General features: G+C 47.0%; 1 protein-coding gene across 1 annotated transcript in view; it reads right to left on the bottom strand.

Annotated features, from left to right (window-relative positions):
- Positions 1 to 6,821: 6,821 nt before the first annotated feature.
- RTF1 (RTF1 homolog, Paf1/RNA polymerase II complex component) overlaps positions 6,822 to 20,398 on the bottom strand; it is a 53,861-nt gene continuing 40,284 nt past the window's right edge. The window contains exons 7-18 of the mRNA XM_055316821.1: positions 16,681 to 16,816; positions 15,791 to 15,968; positions 14,749 to 14,831; positions 13,492 to 13,579; positions 13,292 to 13,399; positions 12,594 to 12,671; positions 11,865 to 11,986; positions 11,628 to 11,685; positions 10,945 to 11,022; positions 10,375 to 10,470; positions 9,248 to 9,359; positions 6,822 to 8,963 (exon numbers count right to left, since the gene is read on the bottom strand). Of these exons, the coding sequence (XP_055172796.1) occupies positions 8,857 to 8,963; positions 9,248 to 9,359; positions 10,375 to 10,470; positions 10,945 to 11,022; positions 11,628 to 11,685; positions 11,865 to 11,986; positions 12,594 to 12,671; positions 13,292 to 13,399; positions 13,492 to 13,579; positions 14,749 to 14,831; positions 15,791 to 15,968; positions 16,681 to 16,816 (1,244 nt within the window). The 3' untranslated portion in view covers positions 6,822 to 8,856. The remainder of the gene's footprint in view (positions 8,964 to 9,247; positions 9,360 to 10,374; positions 10,471 to 10,944; positions 11,023 to 11,627; positions 11,686 to 11,864; positions 11,987 to 12,593; positions 12,672 to 13,291; positions 13,400 to 13,491; positions 13,580 to 14,748; positions 14,832 to 15,790; positions 15,969 to 16,680; positions 16,817 to 20,398) is intronic.

The following is a 20,398-nucleotide window of genomic DNA, read 5'->3' as shown; positions in this document are numbered from 1 at the left end:
GGTGGTTGGCCACCTCGCAGGATTGCTATGAGAATAAAATAAAACGGAAGATGTAAAATCTATAAAACATTAGAGTAGTTTTCGTGTGGGTGGTAGAAAGAGCCAATCTCAAGTTCGTCACACTCTAGATGTGATCTTAGGCAGTCTCCTCCCTTTTTAAATTTAGGAAATCTTCACCTGCCTTAGAGCTGTGGCGGCACAGGAGGAAGAGACCCCTGATGCTGGTAAGACCTTTCATCTCTGCGATGTGCTCCTCGGTGGCATCCTGGTGCTGGGTCATCAGTCACTTCACAAGTTGGTGGTCAGCTAACTGCAAGGCTGCTTTGAGTGTAGAAGTTTGTATTTCACAACATTCCTTGTCTTCACCCCAATGCCACAGCGGAGAATCCCTCGTCAGGTGTTGGGTGCCTCAGGACTGTTGGGGGCCCTGTGGCAGGGTGGACCCTGACCCCGGAAGGATTGCCTCTGATGTTGATGAAGACCAAAAGGAGAAACTTTCCTTATCTCCCTTCAGCCAGATTCAAGGATGGTCCAGGAGGAGAGAAAAGGAGGGTTCAGAGAGAACAGGAAGCTTCAGCAGAGCACAAAGAAGATCCTGGGGGAATTGATGAAGAAAGTAAAGGTGTAGAAGGGTGGGTGGAGGCAAGGGAGGAATGCAAGAATGAAAGAAAGGAGTACAACAGTTTGAGTAAGTATACGTATTTCAAGTCCTGGGGGGAGAGCCTGAGAAATCTCCTGGCTACCTCTCCTGGGGCACAGAGGTCTGGGGAGCCTGCGTGTGTGTGTGTGTGTGTGTGGGGGGGGATACTCTAGAGCTTGATAGTCCTTCTGCACTCACTTCCCTCCCACTTTGGGGGCTGCCCTGGTCTTTGGTAGGAATGGCACTGCCCTCAGGGCAGGAGAGAGCTGGGGGCAAACCCTGTGTGGGGAGAACCAGTAAGGACCTGCCAGACCCCAAAAGGTGGTGGAGAGGGGATGAGAGAAGGGAACATGTTTTGTGCACCTGTCAATGTTTGTGTGCTAGTCAATGTATGGAAAACATTGGAAGCACAAGCAAGGCTGGGGCTGGGTCTCAGTCCTGGCTGCCCAGAAAGAACTCAGGGGCAATTACTTTTCTTCTTGTCCTATGGCCACCAACCAAAGAAGAGCTCTTTGCTATATTGCCCAGGTATCCCTCAGTGGAAAGGTAAAGGCAAACCTGGGGATGGGTATTGAAATGAGAGCTCATTCAAATGAGAGCTTCGTAGACTTTTAGAGTGGGAAGGGCCTTCAGATGCATCCTATTCTCCTCAAAATACAGAAGTAACAAAGGAGTTAAATTGCTCAGCCCCCAGAGGTGAAGGTCTTCCTTTGCACAAGGCGACAGAGCTAGTTGGTGGAAAAGTCAGAGAGCGTCTTGGCGAGGTCCCCTGAGTTCTCTTCCTGGGCTATGCATACTTTCTTCATTAACATCTTGTAGTTCTTGGTCTCTAGTTCCTTATCCAGTGAAGGTAGAGTCTGCCTCCACCTACCACAGGCAGAAGGCATAGGTGCACATATTTGGGGACAAGGTCAGGGCTCTCATGCCCTTCCGGTTGAGCCAGGAATAATGACCTTTCAGATCCTGGAATCCTGTTGTTTGTGCCTCAGTTTCCACAGTGCTTGAGGCTGTGAGTGGATGGCTTCACGTAGAGCACTGTGAAGAAAAGAAAACTACCATATAGATGGACGAATGGCCTTTTGGGTGCTGCAAAAATGGAACCAGGAGCATAGAGGAATGTTTCAAGGTTTTGATGGTCATGAGGTGGCTGATCTGACATAGGCCATGTGCGTCCCTCTGTCTTATCCACAAGGCCAGCTATGTGTCCACGTGTCCAAGGAGAAAACTGATCTTTCTTCTTCCTGTGGCATCTCAATTTGGGGATCCTCCTGTACCCCAGAGGCCTGTTCCCTGGAGTGTCTGCATCTTCACCCCTCTCCATGGCCTTCAGGATTTATCAGTCTTGGGAGCTCCATCCCTCCCTAGGAGGGTAACATTGGGCACCAAAGCTGGGAAAAGGGGAGGCCTGGAAAATGGGGTGTGTGAGGTGAGGGTCTTCTGGGGGCCTGCTATCACTCCCTAGCCAGCCTCATTTTTCTCTGCCCCTGCTCCCTCCACTCCCAGGGCAGCACCAATGGCCCCAGGGGCAAGAGTAAAATCACTTGCTCACAATCCCCTGCCAGGCACAGTTTTCTTCTTCTCAAGACCCAGAGGCAGGGAGGGAGGGAAAAAAAAGGATGGAACACAGCTTTTGCTTTGAGAGAACTTGAAAGCTTCTCCAGAGAGAGCAGAGCCTCTATGGTGTGTGTGCATATGTGTTTTGAGGTGGGGCAGGGTGGTGGCAAATCTTCCTCTGGACCAAGTGATCCAGGGTCTCATTCTGGTCAACACTCTGAGACATTCTTTGTGGGACCTGGTGTCCTCCAAGGGACTTTCTGACCTGACTGCAAGATTCCAATGTTTTGTGACAATACTTGTGGTTTATTCATTCACAGAGCAAATTCCCCTGAGTAGCTTCCTCAAACCAGGCATTGTCCTAGGTGAAAAGGATACAGGAACCGAGTAGCTCCCATAATTGAGCTCCCTTCCTTACTTGGAGTGACGGTGTATCACTTCACATTGTCTTCTGGAGAAAGGAAACCAGAAAGGACTCAACCAGAAAACAGGCCCCAGGCCCCATGCTAAACGGACTGTCAGTGAGACTTGCCCTTTCTGCGGTGCATGGGTCCCAGCCACCCCTAGGCCCCTCAGTCTGAGGCCCTTCTCTGCCCAGAGCGCGCTAGAGAGGGCCCTGGAGTGCTGGCCAGAGGGGGCCCGGATGGCACCTTGACGCTGGGAAAGAATGGAAGGTTTCCTTCCCTCCTCCTGGGTAGAGCAGTGAAAGGCTGTTTTCACCTGACAACCCCAGACCCTCTTCCTTGCCCCTCCTTCGCACGCGGTGTCTCACCTCATGAATATTCTGGATTTGCTAGGATCGTTGAGCAGGGCTAGGGGATCCAGCAGTGTTTTTTCTGACCCTTCACCATCTGAATCACTCTGGTTTAAAACAAACGAAATGTGTCACCACGCCTGTGTATGCGCAGTAAGAACAGTTTCGCTCCTGACACACTTCAAAAACAAGGTTTCCCATCCCTCCCAGGAGACTGTGTTCCCGTGGTTCTCCGTCCTCCCTCTCTCCAGAACGCACAGAACCCACAGGATCTCTCCCAGTGGCCAAGTGGAGGCCGAGGGGCCCGAGAGCGTCTGAGGTCAAGGATGCGGCTGCCGGTGGAAGGGACTGCTCCGAGAACGCCGGGGTGCCCATCGGCCTGCGTCCCCCATGGGGGGGGGCACCAGGGCACCTCCCGGATGGCGTAGGTGACCCCGCTGGTTCCATTGGCGACATCCCTGCCGGTCCGATTTCCACGCCGGGTGCCCGGCCACCGAGTCCACAGAGCATCGGGGGGCGGGGCGAGGCGAGGCGCCCCCGGGGAGCTGCGCGCAGGCCGGGTCCCGGGAGCTGCTGCCGGCTCCTCCTCCGCGCCGGCCGCGGGGGCGCGGGGGCTCGCGGGCTGCGGCCCTGCTCCCGAGTCCGGGAAGTCGCCGGGCCGCGCCGCCCGCCGGGGTCCACGCCCGGGGGCGCGCGTGCCCGCGGCGGGGCCGAGCTGGCGAGCGGAGGCCGAGGCTGGTGGCGCGTCGCGGGTCCCACTGCGCACGGGCCGGGCGGAGGGGCCGCTTGCATCTGCCGCAGCCGCGCTTCTCGCCGTTCCGGGTCTTACCCAGCGGACCCGCAGCCTGGGTCTCAGGCCCGCGGGCGCGGCGGTCGGGGACAGGATGGAAGGGACGCGTGGGATCGAATGCCCCAGAACCGGCGCCGCCGCTGGACACCCGCTTGCTCCCCCTTCCCTCCACCACATTTATGGGGCATTAGCTAAGTTCCGGGGGCGCTGGGTGCTGGGGATACGCGCCAGACCCAAGTAGCTTCCAGGCTGAGGGTGGAGGCTCCTAACAGTGCAGCGTAGTGAGTTCGGCGCTAGGGAGAGCCAGAAGGCGCTCCCAAATTGGAGTGGGAGGGGAGATCCCGGAAGGCTTCCGGAGGAGGTAACCTTTGGGCTCAGCGCTGAAGGGTGAGGAGAAAGCAGGGAAAATTGTTGGAGACAGACCAGTGCATTCCTGGTGAGAGGTGAATGTGTCTGGGCTGAGCAAGATGCCGACCACACGCACTTTGCAAAATAGGGCCACTGACAAAAAAAAAAAAAAAAAAAAAAATTTAAGTAGGCTCCATGGGGCTAGAACTCACCACCCTGAGATCAAAACCTCAGCCAAGATTAAGAGTTGGCTGCTTAACGGACTGAGCCATCCAGGTGCCTTATGATAATTTGGTATTTTAAAGAAGGTATCAAGATAAGTCATCGTGGGAAGGATCAGAACATTTTGTTAGTCTTCTTTACACATATTTTCCGGTTTGGTACAGATTTATGTTTTAATTACTCTTGGTAGTGGTGGTGGGTAGGTGGAGCCTCACGATTTTTCTGAGCCTGCTGAGGCAGTGGTGAGGTGGGGTGGCCTTCTGAGCCACTTTCAGATTGCCTGGTCTGGAGAGAGGAGCTGCAAGGGCAGGCTAGAAAGCAGCTCTGCTCCTCTGGGCTTTCCCCAGGCCAGCCCCAGTGCCCACCCATCAGAATCTCAACCTCGAAGCAGAGTCTCTTAGCCCAGGAGGTGGAGGCTGCCAGGAATTTCTGAGCTGAATTCTGGTAGCCACGCTGTCCCACTCCGGCTGGTCTCCTTGCACCATCCCCCTTGACTTGCTGCCCACTCCATCCTGACCCCTGCCACTCTGCCCCTGCAGCCTCTCCTCCCAAACCCAGCAGCCTCTGCTCTAACAACAGCATTTATTGAACCCCTTCTGGGGAAAGGTACACTTAATCCTTAACAGGATCCTATGTTAAAGATGGGAAATTTGTGGCTCAGAGGAGTTAAGTAGCTCAGCCCTAGGCAGTAAGCAGCAGAACTGGGATGTGAACCCTACACTGAGCCTGTGGTGCCTTATGGCTCTTGGCTCTCCCCTAGGTCCAGAGCACCTTCTGGAATTCCTAGACGTGCCTATGCCGCAGTAGCTAAGCCACTAATCAGGGCCAGGAAACCACCTCCAGGTTCTGCTCAGCCAGGACTGGGGCTGGCCTGGGCAACCTTGCAGAGAAGGCAGGCTGCCCCATAAGGTCCTCCAGCCCAACACTTTCCTCCTCAAGGGAACTCAGAGGTCCCCAGGAAGCAGTGATGTCACACAAAACTCCATGCTAGGGGTTGATGGTTTGTTGGCTCCCAAGAATTGCCTGACACTGCCACCAAGGAGAAGTCCTCGCACAGCAAGGCCCTAAGATTAAGTTGACTGACTGTACCTCTCTCCCCTCTGCATCCCTCTGCCTATGGCAGTTTTTTTTTTTTCCTGTCCCCAGGTGTAGTTGCCCCTTGGCACTGGATCTTGGGAGATGGACAGATAAGCCTGTTCTCTGCTCAGAATCCCTGCTCTCTAGGGCCTAGGGAGCCCACTGTTCCCAGCAGTGAGGTGAGGGGAGTGTTAAGGAGTTGGAGAAAACTTCACTGGGTACTGGGTGAACCCCAGGGGCCCACCTCTTCCAACACCAAAGGTAGGCTTGGACTGGGCTATGTCACCTCCCACCCTCCCATCTCTAAAGAGGAGTAGATGATCCCGGATTTTGCTTCCTAAAATATAGAAAGGTTTGAGATACATCCTCAGTGAGTGGGGTTCGGGAGACCTTACAGATTTCCCTAGTTTGGGAGATTGAGGAAAGGATTTTCCCCCATAGCCTCTGGTCCCTAGATCCCCCGTTCACACTCACAGCAGGCCGGAAACAGAACAGTAAAGGAAGTGTGCCTAGGTCAACTGAAAGCTGGAAGCACCAACCTTTCACTGAGGTTAGGCAGTGTTGTCAGGGTCCTACCAGATTAAAGCTTGTTGGTATCTTCCAAGGTAAGAAGTAGACCAGGCCAACTAGGAGGGCTCCCTGGCTCTAGACAGCTACCATACCAGAGATGCTTCTGGGGAACCAGGTTGCTGAAGACTCCAAAGCAGCCACTTTCACTTTTGGGGGTAGTATCAGACTAAGAGAAGGGGAAGAAGGGAAACCAAGCAAAAGAGAGGCTCTCCTGGACTTTGAAAACATGACTTTGAGAGTTGCCACTCAGGATGCAATCCTTGGACTAAATCTGATCCCCTTGTTAAAATAGGGTATAAAGTTTATTTACAAATATCTGTACAGTTTCAGTGACAGGTCAGGACTTCACAGAAACAAAACAAAAGCATTCTTTTTGAAGGGAAGTTGTAGGCAGTAGACTTGCCCTGCACCTGTCAGAAGCAAGACAGACAAACAGACCTATACATCATGAGCTAGGCTTATGGACATTGGCCTTTTTGCTTCTTGGAAGGAAGTGAAAAATATATAAAACAGCCTTAGGTGCCGCACCCTTCAACACTGAAACCACATGGAAGGGAGAACGTGTGGAGCAAGGAGCAATGGCAGCAGCTCCCCAGCATCAGAAATACCGTGAACTGCCATGAAACCCAGCTGGGGGAGGTTGGGGGCAGGAGGGAGACAAAGACAATGTTTTATGCCTGGTCAATCAAGATCTCCAGTCAGAGGCTCTGCCTCAGTTGAGATTGGAGACAAGTTCTCAGTCCTGACTCCAATCACCAAGGAGACTACTCAGATGATAAGTTGGTTGGCTTTTCTCCTTGCTGTGTGTTGGTGTCTCAGAAGAAAGCTGCATGTGGGGAGGTAGTGGCAAAGTGGCTACAGTGTGATGCAGTTTTAATAAAAATTTTATTACACAGCCATAATGTAATCGACACTTCTCCAAATCCAAATGATACTAAATACAGATCTACATGGTGGATAAGAATGACTCCAGCAAATTATATGGATTCTATAATTTCATGTCTTTTAAAACCAGAAAGAAAAAATAGTCCAGGTTCGTCATGATAGGAGAGGTCCCAGCAGCTTCCAGGACTCTGCCGGAGTCCGGGCAATGTTTAGCAGTCTGTGATTCCACATTTACACAACAGTCTATAAAGGGTTTCGGTCAATGGACTATTCAAGTATATATGATTTTAATGAGTCCATTGCCCACCTTTGCCCAACTGAACTGCGTCACAGCTACCACAGAGCTATGTTACAGTCACAGTTCACCAATTTTACAGTCACAATATTTTTTTAAAAAAAACCATCCATTGCTGCTTTTTTTTTTTTAAATAAAAAAGTGTAAACTAAGTTAAAGCAACACCGAGGCTCTACTAAACCCAGAAGAGTCACCAAGTTCATTTTTACGTTTAAATACAACTTAAGTCCATGATTTCCCATCATCCCACTTCCTTACAGAAAAGTAGGGTGAAGAAGCACAAAGCAAAGCTTGTAAGTTCCTCTCCCTCTTGTGGGACTCAGCGGCTCTCAGCTGTTTCTTTAGCTTAGTTCTTGGTATATATAGTCAGCTGTACTTTGTTCTGAAAAGATTTGTTAAATGCCACTTTTATTTACACTTGGAGCTTTACACCTGAGAATGATTATCAAGCAGTCAGCTTATCTCTTTTCAAACATTTCATAAAGACATACACACTTCTTTGCTGGCTTCACCCTAGCTGCACAATATATATGCTTACCATATATATATGTATACACACACAAAACTGCACATGCTTGTAACATCTGCAACCTAAATCTTTTTGTGTTCGTTCTCTCCACATTCACGTTGAATACTTTCTCTTAAAAACAAAACAAAATATTATTCTTTCTGAAACAGCAAAAACAGAATCACTAGGAAGAGACAAGTACATGGGGGCGGGGAAAAGACACACTATGTTCAGCCAAGAAGCTGTGGGCTGTACCCATGGGTTGAGCAAGACACCTGCACTGCCCTATCTGGGTACCTGGTTGTGGGCTTCCCTCCCACCTGCCGGGACACAGCCTACAGGGCAGGGGCCAAACTAGGGTGCCTTCCCTGAGGTGGGGGGTGTGTGTGGGAGGAGATGTCACACAGCTACAGCAGTCAGGCCTGTTTAGTAAGAAGAATCACATTTAATGAGTTTCTTTCTTGCAGTTTCAGATGCTCGAGTACAGCTGAAAAAAAATCTGAAACAGCTACAGACCCATGACAGACTGATACAAAGAGTACTGCATTTTAAAAAAATGATAAAAAAATTCACACTCACAGACACACACACACACACGCATACACATACTCGCTCGCTCAAATAGCCCCCCCCCCCCCACAAATGTACACTTTTTGGAAACTAAATTGGATTTGAAAACCTCTCTTCTGCAGAGATGGGAAGAAGAGGAAGATGAGGAGAGAGGAAGGAGGACTGCAGGTGCCCAGTCCCCACTCTCTCCACGAGGGTCCGGTGCCAAATGTTCAATGGTTGGGTCCAAGGCAGCCCACGGAGGTGGCTGCCTAGTGCTGCTGCTGTCGCCACCAGGGGCTCCAGCAAGAATCCCAGCTCCACGCTAATACTGAATGTGTGCAGAGTGGCCAATGAACTGTGCTGGTTTAAAAAAAAAAAAAACAACAAAAAGAGAGAGAAAAAAAAAAAGGCAAACACAAATCTAAAGACATGGATAAAGCCCAAGAGAGCCCAGGCCCACACCGGGTGAGAGGCCTGGGGGGTGGTGGGAGATGGTGCAGACAAGGGAGGTCTATACAGCAAATGGTTTATATTACAGATGACTGGCAGTTTAGAGTCTCTTCCCAGTTCTACTGCTGCTCCAGCCCAAAGAGGGCAAATCAAAGGAAAAGAGGACACTGTGATGGGGCATGCAGGGTCAGAAGCAGCAGGCTGGGAGCGCTCAAATAAGCCCTCGTCGTTTTTTGTAGTCTTCCAAGTTTAGAGATCTCCTTGGAGCCCCATCTTTGGCGGGTGGAGCCTTGGAGGTGATGGCCAAAGCCTTTGACTCTGTGGGAAAGAAGAGCAAATCAGCATCTAAGGAGCCTACAAAGCCTTCTTCATCTTGCGTTTCACCCCTTCTGGTTGCTTGCCTGCCTGTCCCTACTCCTCCCAAAATACACCTGCGCCCCAGCTTACTCCAGTCTCTGTAAATACTGAGAATCAGACACTGGCACTTCTTCCCTAAGGCACTTCAAGGCACTTCTTCCTAACAACGGGGCCCCCTGCTGGCTGAGGGAGCCATGGTGCCCTCTGGTCCTTAGCCATCAGCATACCCCCACACCTTCACCTACCTGAGCTGGGAACTTGTAAATCAATCTTCACATCAAAATCATGTACTTTGAACAAATCTTCTGAGAGGTCACTGGCTGACTTAGAATTCAAATCCTTATCCTTGCCCTGACCCTGCAATGTGAAGAGAAAAGCTAATTATAGAAGTATGAATGCAAGTGGACTTCAAGAAGCAGCAGCACTAATGGAAAAAAAGCTCTTGCTCAAGTTCATCAGATCTCTTTCCTAAGGCCCTTTTTCTGATTCTCTCAGAGGGAAGACAGGAGAGGCCGTAAGAAGGTTTCTTTTCTGAAGCCTAAAAGAGGAAAGGGAAGGCTCGTGTCTATAGTGTGGGGGGCTGAGGAGGGGGTCAGGACAATAAGCTACCTTCTGACCCAAGATTTCAGAAATTCCTGGGACAGTTTGGGCTCCACAGGAAAAGACCTAACTTACACACACACACACACACACACACACACACGCACACACACGCAACTCCCCCACCCCAACAAACAAAAAAAACCCCCAAAGAACTCTGCTTCTAAATGGGCAGTTTCTCTGTTTAACATTTTAGTTTTCAAAGAGCTTTTCATCTTTACAAACATCTGACCCTTATGTGTCATCAGCTTCTCCTAATCATCCTGTGAGGCAGCAGGATAGAGTATTATCCCCATTTTACACACGAGAAAATGTGGATCAGAGGGCTAGATGTCAGTTGCCTAAAGCTGTAATCAAGGCCTTAGTTTAATTTTTTTTAAATTTCTTTTAAAATTTATTTATGATAGTCACAGAGAGAGAGAGAGAGAGAGAGAGAGAGAGAGAGAGAGAGAGAGGCAGAGACACAGGCAGAGGGAGAAGCAGGCTCCATGCACTGGGAGCCCGACGTGGGATTCGATCCTGGGTCTCCAGGATCGCGCCCTGCGCCACCCAGGGATCCCAAGGCCTTAGTTTAATAGTGGTGCTGGGCTTAGCATTTAGGTGGCTGACTAAAACTCAGTAGCTGTTTATTACAATTGTAAAAAATCAGGATGGAGAAAGGGCTGCAAGTGGGATGCTAATTCCTCCACGTGGGAACAATCAGGCCTAACCTAGGCCAAGTGTCTGGGCCAGTAGCCTTGCTCTGCAGGCCACGGGGCAGTATTGCACTTGCCTTGGTCATTTCCTTTGGAGCATCTGGTAACACTCCAGAACCATATTTTGCATTCAGCTGGGCCAAGATGGCAGCCTGAACAGCTGGGTCTCTGGACTGAGAGAGAAATTGAGTTATTTTAGAGATTATTTAACACTCACACAGTGCTATGCCAGATTCTTTCCCATCGACTACCACTAACATCACAAGCACCACGGTGGACCCATCAGCAGCTCAGTGGGGTTTTCTTCAAGGCAGGAAAGAGAGGCAATAAAATCTTTGAAGCCCAGCCCAGGCCAGCCTGGTCCTAGGTGGCTCAGCCTACATGTTCCTAATGTCTTGCTGCATTGGTAAACCCACCCTGACACAGGAGGGGTTAGGCCGTAGGTTTCTACAAATCCATGTCAGGTTTTCGCTACCTGTGTCCTATAGCAAGATTAAAAAAAGGAGGTAGCCAGACCCAAGAGTTTGAGGTAAGCAAATCCCACTAAGACAACATTATTTTTAACTTCCTTATTAATCTCCTAATGGAATTCATTTTATGTCCTAGAATCTAGGTCCTGACTAAAAACGTCCTCTTTAGGCACTCACATTAGAAACGATGGTAGGTTTGCACTGCCGCCTGGTAAAGGGATCCATCTGTTGGTTTTTCATGTTGTGACTTTCAGCCTGAAACGGAGAGCATACATACAGAACTGTCTCCTTCTCCTCACCTTTCGTTTATCTTAAGCTTACATATAAATAACAGTCCTTGCAAGGGCTAAAAAAAAAAAAGTCAAAAGTCTATTATCCTCTTTCCTTCAAGAACAGCAGAGCAGATATGGGGACAACACCTGAAAGAACAAAACTAGAAGTCCCTAAAGATGAACACCTGTGGAGTAGAAGCTAAGGGGCAGGAAGGGTGAGAAGGGCAGAAGACTATTGCTTTTCATTATTTATCAATACATCCCATGGGTATATGTGTGCCCATAACATGCGGAGGCGAAGTGTACATGTTATTCAGTAACTAAAAAAAATAAACTGGAGCAAGGTATATAGAAGATTTTGTATCATTTTATTATTTTTTTTAAAGAATGTATTTATTTATTTGAGAGACAGAGGGAGCATAAGCAGTGGGGAAGGGCAGAAGCAGGCTCCCCGCTGAGCAGAAGGGAGCCCGATGCTGGGCTCAATCCCAGGACCTCGGGATCATAATTGAGCTACCCAGGCACCCCTCGTATCATTTTATTAATTAAAATTGTTTTCAGTGATCCAAATCAAGTTGTCTTACTCACCACAAGGGCCTTCTCAGACTCCACAATGTTCCACTCCCGGTTCCGCTGGTTGATGTAACTGTGGGTGAGTAAAAGGGTGAGTCAATGGGCTGTGGTAGGAGGAAGGGAACCACTCAGCTCTGACCCTGGAGCCAGACGGAACCAGCACATGTGTAAGGCCACAGGCTCGGCTGATAACTGTGGCAAGGTCTGTGGGTCCAGAGTAGGAGCCCAACCGAAACAGGCTCTGTAACACACCTGATAGCAGATATGTTTTTGGTCCGCTGACGGTCCAGGGCCTCTGCTCGCTCCTCCAGCTCATTCAGCTGGTCTTGGATCTGTTTGGCCTTGTCCTGATCCCCCAGGTCCTCAGCCATGGCCTGCACACAGAGACATATGTGAGTTGTTGGCTATGATGGGCTCTGTATCAAGTGACCCCTTACTTCCAGCCCAGGCAAGACAGCGCAAGTGACAAACAAATGACAGGAAATACAAAAGAACATTGAAAACAAACTATACAAATGCAAAGTATAATTCTTATTACAGCACTTAACACCTTGCCATATAGCTAACTGGCCCTGGGCCTCTGGCAGCAGCAATTTGTAATATTAATCTTAGAATCCAGGTCTCTTGGGGCTCACTCACCCTAACAAGGCTCAACCTTATCCTGATGTGAAGAATGGAAAGTCCCCACCTCAGTTGGGCTTGGCAATATCATTTGTTCAGACCTAGTGTTGAGAGGACCCTGAGTTCTGGCTTATTACACATAAAACTAAAGGGACTAGGAAGTAACGAGAATGGAATGGACACAATCAGTTTCAATTTATAGAAAGGAAAATGGCCAAGGGATGCTGCCCAGGTGCCAAGAAAGCACCATGTTGCTTATGCTGGAGCCCAATCCAGCCACCACTAACTGAGCAGAGAATGAACAAGTCTGATTTCCACATCTTACAGGACAAGGAAGGGGGCTCACATGCAAGTTCTCACCTTTTCCTTTAGCAGCTGAGTCTTCTTCATAGCATAGTTGGGTGGAGCTTTCCTGAACCTTTCTTTCTCTTTTACAATCTGTACCAGAGAGGAGATACCAGCAGTGAGGTATTCCTAAACTATTTCTGTAGACAGGCTAAGTGAGCCCATTTGGAGGCAAGCAGCTAGTTAAAAGGGGGCTGGCTCTTCCTACAGCAGTGTCATGCCCCAGAGAGAGAGAGAGCGAGTTCATTCCAAGGGATACTATGCTGTTTCCAGGGTCACGGAGATTCTTCTGGGACAGTCTGAAGGAACATGCACCAATAAACAGCAGCAACCCAAGGACCTGGTACTGTAAGGCTAGCCACTGTCCAAGAGAACAGAGATCAAAGAACTTTACCAAAATGTTTTGGAGAAAGGAAACTCTTGAAGGACCAAGCCTAGCAGAATACAGATCCCTGAACTCCAAATACACTTCTTTACTCTATGACTTCAAATGAGAATAGAGAGAAAATCTGGATGAACAATAAAGAAGGTAGTAACATCAATATTCTCCCATCTTTTTTTTTTTTTTTTTTTTAATATTCTCCCATCCTTATGCAATAGTAGCACAACTAAAAATGTCAAGATACAGGGAAAGAAAAGAAAGTCATGATGTTCTCTTTCTCTAACACTAGTTCTTACTGAACCTCTAGTCTCTGGGGTACCAGGTTTCTTACCTCTTCAATGTCCTGATCATTGAATTTATAATTAAGAGCTTCTTTAATAGACAATTCCTTTTTATTGATTTCATCGAGAGTAGGCAACTGCATGCCAGCAGAGAACATCTAGACCAAAACATAATAAAAGGTTATTAGTAAGAGATTCTGGAGACTTTCTCAGGGTTTTCATGAACTGCCAGTGTTATCTACCCACTTACCGCTTCTTTCCATTTCATGAATTCGCTTTCAGTGAATTCCTGGTTTGAGACAAACTCTAGACGGAATACTCGTTGGTCGTTGCCATGCCTACACAAAAAAGAGACAGCATCTCCAAGAATGGGTATGTTACCTGCAGTAACAGCAAAGCAATCCAACCAGACTATGAACCACCTATCTCTGTGGTTCTCAATCCTGGCTGCACTTTAAAATCACCTAGGAAGATCTGTGAAAATTCTAATGTCAAAGCACCACTCTAGTTCAACTGAATCAGAATCTCTGGGAGTAAGAGCCAGGCAATGAAATTAAATAAACAATACCTCCCAGGCTGTTCTAATAGGCAGCCAGGATAAAAGAATCATAGCTAGCACTGGGGGAAAAACTGGACTTGGCCAGTACTTCAAAAGTCCATTTATAATAAAATCTGTCATAGTCAACAGGCATCAATAATATAAAATATTATGTAGCTCTCTGAATGACAAGGAAACACCATTCCCTAGAGAGAAGGCACATTACCTTCTGACTGACCCCTATGCTGGTGAAGTTAGGTGAGTCAGTGCCATTCTCCTAGAGATAGTCATTCTCTGCATGTCATGGTCACTGCCTATCTCAACTGGCTCTTTTAAAGCAGCCCTGGAAAGATGGTGGGGACAGGAGAAGGGAATGGAGACCACAGAGACTAAATTAGGCCATGGTACAGCTGAATCTATTAGCTGCTATTTGCAATGATCCTGGTAAACTACTTCTGTTCCTTTTGATACAGGGTCTCTAGAATATTCAGGCTCCAAGAGGGCAGGGATTTGTGTGTGCCTACTATATTTCTGCCTCTATCCTGATGCCCAGAACCGTGGCATGTAGCAGGCACTCAGTATCATGTGACTGAAAGGAAACCAAGTCCTGAAAGGTGGCTTGACTCGACTCGTCAAAGACCAGGTTAGTTAGTGACAGAGCCAGGACCAGAAGCAGGCCACCTGACCATGGTCACCAAGGAATTGCCTGCAGGGATCTGGACAAGGAGAGCTCACAACCCACCTTTTTCCTACTCTATGTCCTACCATTTCTTGTCCTGGATTTCCCGTGTGACAGACAGAGATACCCTACCTTTCCCTACAGGCAAGGGCAGAATAAGCTTCCCTCCAAGTCCCCTTGGGGAACAACAGAAATTCACTGAAACATCATACTGGGTGAGCATGGCAGCCCAAACAGGTAGTGCCTGTGCACAGCAGAAGCAGAAGCTGCCACAACGGCACCTCCCCTACCGTAGCTGTAGCCCTTTGTTTGTTCTGGTGCCACCAAGCTGGTAAACTTTAGCGGTTTCCACAACACCCGTGATCTCAGCCACCTATATGAAAGGACAGAAAAACAGACTCTTTCAGAGCTCTCCACACCACCTTCTCTTTGGCTCTACCAACCTACTGTGGACAAGTGACCCTGCACTGAGAGGACCCCACAGCTGCCAGGTATTCTAAACCTCCTCAGGTTTAGAACCCAGATGGCCAAGCATCAGAAGTCCTGCACGCAGAGTGCGCAAGCGCCAGGAGAGGAGGCAGTTAGCCTGGTAGGCCCGTTAGGAGCTTCTCCTCCCACTTACATTCTATCTTACTATGTGGACATACTTGGGATTTCAGAGGTCAGTTTTATCAACCAAATACGAAGACCATGGATGTCAGTTTCTGTTTGTCAAGCTTTCTGGGACACAGAATGGCTGCTGGTCCTCACAGAAGGAGATAAACACCTAAAACCATACACCCCACGCTAAACCAAACAAAAACAAAAAGGAAAAAAAAAAAAAAAACCTAAGTGGCTATGTTCCAGCCATCCAGATCATAGAAGCAGTCCCAGAACTCACAAAACAACCTCCTTTAAGTTGGAGGGTGGTTTTTCGTGTTTTTGTGTTTGTTTTTAAACCTCAATATAATTCTGTTTTAGAAGTCACTTAGTATGTAACATGGAAAATTTTCATTTATTTTTCAAATGAACAAAAAAGCTTCCAGATTATGTAACTCCCAATGAATACTCCCTAAATGTCTCCCCCTTCTTGCTTTTATATGAAAGGAAAATAAAGAAAGTTATTGTATGTCCAAGCCCCCCTCCACTGAGCTCCAAAGAGTCTCTCTGGCAGCAGGTCATGCATGATCTCTGGTTACCTCGGTGTCATTATTCTACAGGCATCTCAATTAGAGTCTATTTTCCCATCAAATAGTAGAAGAAAAGTGACAGACTTATTCAGCAGTTCCTACTCCCAGTTGAGAATCATTATATTTAAAACATGGACAATTGTCCATGGAAAGAAACACCAACCCGGTAAACTGGTTTGCTGTTGTGGTTTCCAATGCCAATCCGTACAAAACATCCTGTGACCGTTTTAGCAAAGAAGGGCATGTGACACCAACGCTCTAGCTTATGCCGTGATAATCGAACCCGATTCAATTCCTCGGGTAAGGAGACTGGTTGTGATTTGGGAGGGATCTCTTCTTTCCTGTGAGGAATAAAGGGCAATGGGAAAAGTGTTCCTCATAAAAACAGATCAAGGGGCGCCTGGATGGCTCAGTCTGTTAAGTGTCTGACTCTTGATTTCAGCTCAGGTCATGATTTCAGGGTTGTAAGCCCCATGTTGGGCTCCATGCCCAGCATGGAGCCTGTTTAAGATTCTCTTTCTCCTTCTGCTCCTCCTCTCCTCACCCCCCCCCCCCCCCGCCCCGCATGTGCTCTCTGTCTTTCTGGGGAAAAAAAACACATCAGATCAAGATACATAAATACTACCAAGTTCTTAAAACTTAACTCAACCAAACTACATGTGATTAACCATAGGAGAAATAAATGAAGCCACAGAAGAAGTGGTAACAGCATCCTGCTCTTAACCAGTAGTATGAACTGTCTTCAATGAAGCTGTCATTCTAGATAAGCTATCAGAATAAGAAAACTAATGGAAGCTCCAGGCCAGTCTGAGGGTGACACAAAGTCAGTTTTTACCTGCCAGGCCTGGACAAAATGTCCAGGAGTGGAGGCTGGGAGCCAAAGGTAGGAGCATATGTTTGGGCTGATGTGTTGGGGAACTCAGCTCTGCAATTCAGGGTACTGAACCAAATCAAAGTTCACCATCCAAACAAGAACATTTTGAAAACTACACTAAGTTTCTCCCCAAAGAGCCCACTTATTCTGACTACTAGACCAAAATATACACAGCTTACTCCTCTTCTTCATCAGATGACGATGTTCGGGATGAGCGGTCTGACTTTTCACTGGACTTGTCATCCTCTTCCTCTTCTTCATCATCGGAGTACACCTCACTGGTTTTTAATGGCTGTTTTTTAGCAAGGAGTTCAGCTAAAAAATAAAGGGGAACGTTTACCCACATTCTCTCAATAAAAAACAGAAACATCTTTCATCCTTGAAAAAGAACTGGGATATGGGAAGGGACTTAACAGACAGCCCCATCCTCTCTAGATTGCACTGTGATTACTTGGGCTACATACAGGACCCAGTTAAACCAGAGTTAAAAACATCTAGGCACCAAATGTCAAGCTTCAGGGTGCCTGGGTGTCTGAGTCAGTTAAGTGTCTGCCTTTGGCTCTGGTCATGACCTCAGGGTCCTGGGATCAAGCTCCAATTTGGGCTCCCAGTTCAGTGTGGGCATCTGCTTCTCCCTCTGCCCTTCCTCTCACGCATATTCTTTCTCTCCCTCAAATAAGTAAGAAAATTTAAAAAAAAAAAAGTCAATGGGGATCCCTGGGTGGCTCAGCGGTTTGGCGCCTGCCTTCAGCCCAGGGAGTGATCCTGGAGTCCCAGGATCGAGTCCCACATCGGGCTCGCTGCATGGGGCCTACTTCTCCCTCTGCCTGTGTCTCTGCCGCTCTCTCTCTCTGTGTGTCTCTCATGAATAAATAAATAAAATCTTAAAAAAAAAAAAAAAGTCAAGCTTCAATATACCAAAAAAAGGGCCAGGCAGCCCGGGTGGCTCAGCGGTTTAGCACCGCCTTCAGTCCAGTGTGTGATCCTGGAGACCCGGGATCAAGTCCCATGTCGGGCTCCCTGCATGGAGCCTGCTTCTGCCTGTATCTGTGCCTCTCTCTGTCTCTCTGTGTCTCATGAATAAATAAATAAAATCTTAAAAAAAAATTGCTGGAAGTTTATTGCTAAATGGGCAGAAAGGGTCAACAACTCTACTGAGAGTTTTATTATACTCAAGATGCCTGAAGACAGGCAAGAAAGATGGACAAAAATTTTGTGGTATCTTCAGAGGGTCTCAGAGAAAAACTTTATTTTCAATTTAAGGTACTATTTGTAATAACAGAGACTGAAAACAACTCAAATGTTTGCACAGGGGAGTGGCTGAATCACCTCTAGTACACCCACCAAACAGACTACTCTGCAGCTACAGAAAAGGAATGAGGGGCACCTGGGTGGTGCAGTCACTTGAGTGTCCAACTCCTGATTTTGATTTTTTTTTTTAAAGATTTTATTTATTTATTCATAGAGACAGAGAGAGAGAGGCAGAGACATAGGCAGAGGGAGAAGCAGGCATCACACAGAGAGCCTGACATGGGACTCGATCCAGGGTCTCCAGGATCACGCCCTGGGCTGCTGGCAGTGCTAAATTGCTGTGCCACCGGGGCTGCCCGATTTTGATTTCTTTTTTTTTTAAAGATTTTATTTATTCACTCATGAGAGATACACAGAGAGAGAGAGGCAGAGACACAGGCAGAGGGAGAAGCAGGCTCCTTGTGGGGCGCCCGATGCTGGACTCGATCCTGGATCTCCAGGATCACACACTGGGTCGAGGGAAGGCGCTAAACCGCTGAGCCAGCCAAGTGTCCTAAAATTTAACACTCTTAGAAGAAAACATAGTGGAAATGCTTCATGACACTGGATTTGGCAATGATTTCTTGGATATGACACCAAAAACAGAAGCAAAAAAAAGAAAAATATTTTTAAAAATAGATTTTAATAATTTATTCATGAGAGACACAGAGAGAGAGGCAGAGACACAGACAGAGGGAGAAGCGGGGCTGCTCACAGGGAGCCTGATGTGGGACTTGATCCCCAGACCTGGGATCATGCCCTGAGCCAAAGGCAGACGCTCAACTGCTGAGCCACCCACGCATCCCAAAAAAAGAAAAATAATTAAAATTCATCACTTCATCAAAATTAAAAACTTTTATGCACCAAAAGGATACTATCAAGAGTGAAAAGGAATCTATAGAACGGAAGAAAATATTTACAAATCACATATCTGATGAGGGATTAATACTCAAAATATTTGAAGAACTCACAACCCAACAGAAAACAAAGAATTTGATTAAAAAATGGGCAAAAGACTTGAAGAGACATTTCACCAAAGAAAGATACCCTAATTGTCACTAAGCACATGACAAGAGACTCAACACTACTAATCATTAGGAAAATACAAATCAAAACGATAATGAAATACCACTTCATACTCACTAAGATGGCTATAATCAGAAAGACAATAAGTCTTGGTAAAGATGTGGAAAAAGTGGAACTTTATACTTTGCTGGTGGGAATGCAAAATGGTAAAGTCTCTTTTGAAACAGTCTGGCAGTTTCTCAAAAGGTCAAACATAGAGCTACCATATGCTTCAACAATTTCACTAAGTAAATACTCAAGAGAAATGAAAACATATGTCTACCCAACAACTTATACACAAATGCTCACAGCAGCATTATCTATAATGGTCAAAAAGTATAAACAACCCAAATGTTTATTAGCTGGTGAATGGATAAACAAAATATGTATATCCATTAATGAACTGATATACATTGCAACATGAATAAATCTAGGAAATATTATGCTAAGAAAAAAAGATTATATATTACATGATTCCAATTATATGAAATGTCCAAACAGGCAATTCTATAGAGATAGAAAGTCAATTAGAGGTTGCCTAAGACTGGTGAAGGATAGATCTGAGGGGTGGTGATGGCTAAGGGATATGAGTTTCTTTCTGGACTAATGCAACATTCCAGATTTATTGTTTTATCTCACAGCTTTGTGAATATACTAAAAGCCACTGCCTTATACACTTTATTTTTTTTAAAGATTTATTTATTTATTTATTGGTGATAGACCAAGAGAGAGAGAGAGAGAGAGAGGGGCAGAGACACAAGAGGAGGGAGAAGCGGCCCCATGCAGGGAGCCCGACATGGAACTCGATCCCAGGACTCCAGGATCACGCCCTGGGCCAAAGGCAGGCACTAAACCGCTGAGCCACCCAGGGATCCCCACCTTAAACATTTTAAATGAGTAAGCGGCATGTTGTCTTTGTTTTAGCTCAAAAATCTTTGCATTCTGATTCTGAAATGGACTTATCAATATGAAGCTCCTAAGGATAAAATTTATCCTTAAAAAAAAAATCCTAGCTTTGTGTACTGGAAGGCTTACAACTAATAGCCAACACAGTAGCATGAGCCCTCCTTATGTTTAGACTTTAATAACAGTTTTCAATGAAAAGACTCCTTAGAGAAATGGCTAATTCCAAGTTCAGAAAGCGAGGAAGCTATTGAGGATTGCTGGAGTCTCACATCAAAAGGACTTAGGCTACCAGTAATTGAAGATGGGACAATTTGAGAGTCAATAATAACTGCAATGGATTAAAATACACAGAAGGATGTTTAAATCCTTAAGTTCACAAAGATATTCAAGCTAAGTGAACAGAGGCGCCTGGGTGGCTCAGTCAGTTAAGTGTCTGTCTTCAGCTCAGGTCATGATCTCAGGGTCCTGGGATCAAGCCCCACGTCAGGCTCCCTGCTCAGCAGGAGTCTGCTTCTCCCTACCCTCCAACTTGTGCTTTCTCTCTTGCATGCTCTCTCTCAAACAAATAAAATCTTAAAACACACACACACACACACACACACACACACACACACACACACAGCAAACAAACCTCAC

This window comes from Nyctereutes procyonoides, unplaced genomic scaffold, assembly GCF_905146905.1.
Source record: "Nyctereutes procyonoides isolate TBG_1078 unplaced genomic scaffold, NYPRO_anot_genome, whole genome shotgun sequence".
Classification (NCBI taxonomy): domain Eukaryota; kingdom Metazoa; phylum Chordata; class Mammalia; order Carnivora; family Canidae; genus Nyctereutes; species Nyctereutes procyonoides.
The sequence above is the reverse complement of the archived record's forward strand: the minus strand, read 5'-3'. Positions and strand labels throughout refer to the sequence as shown.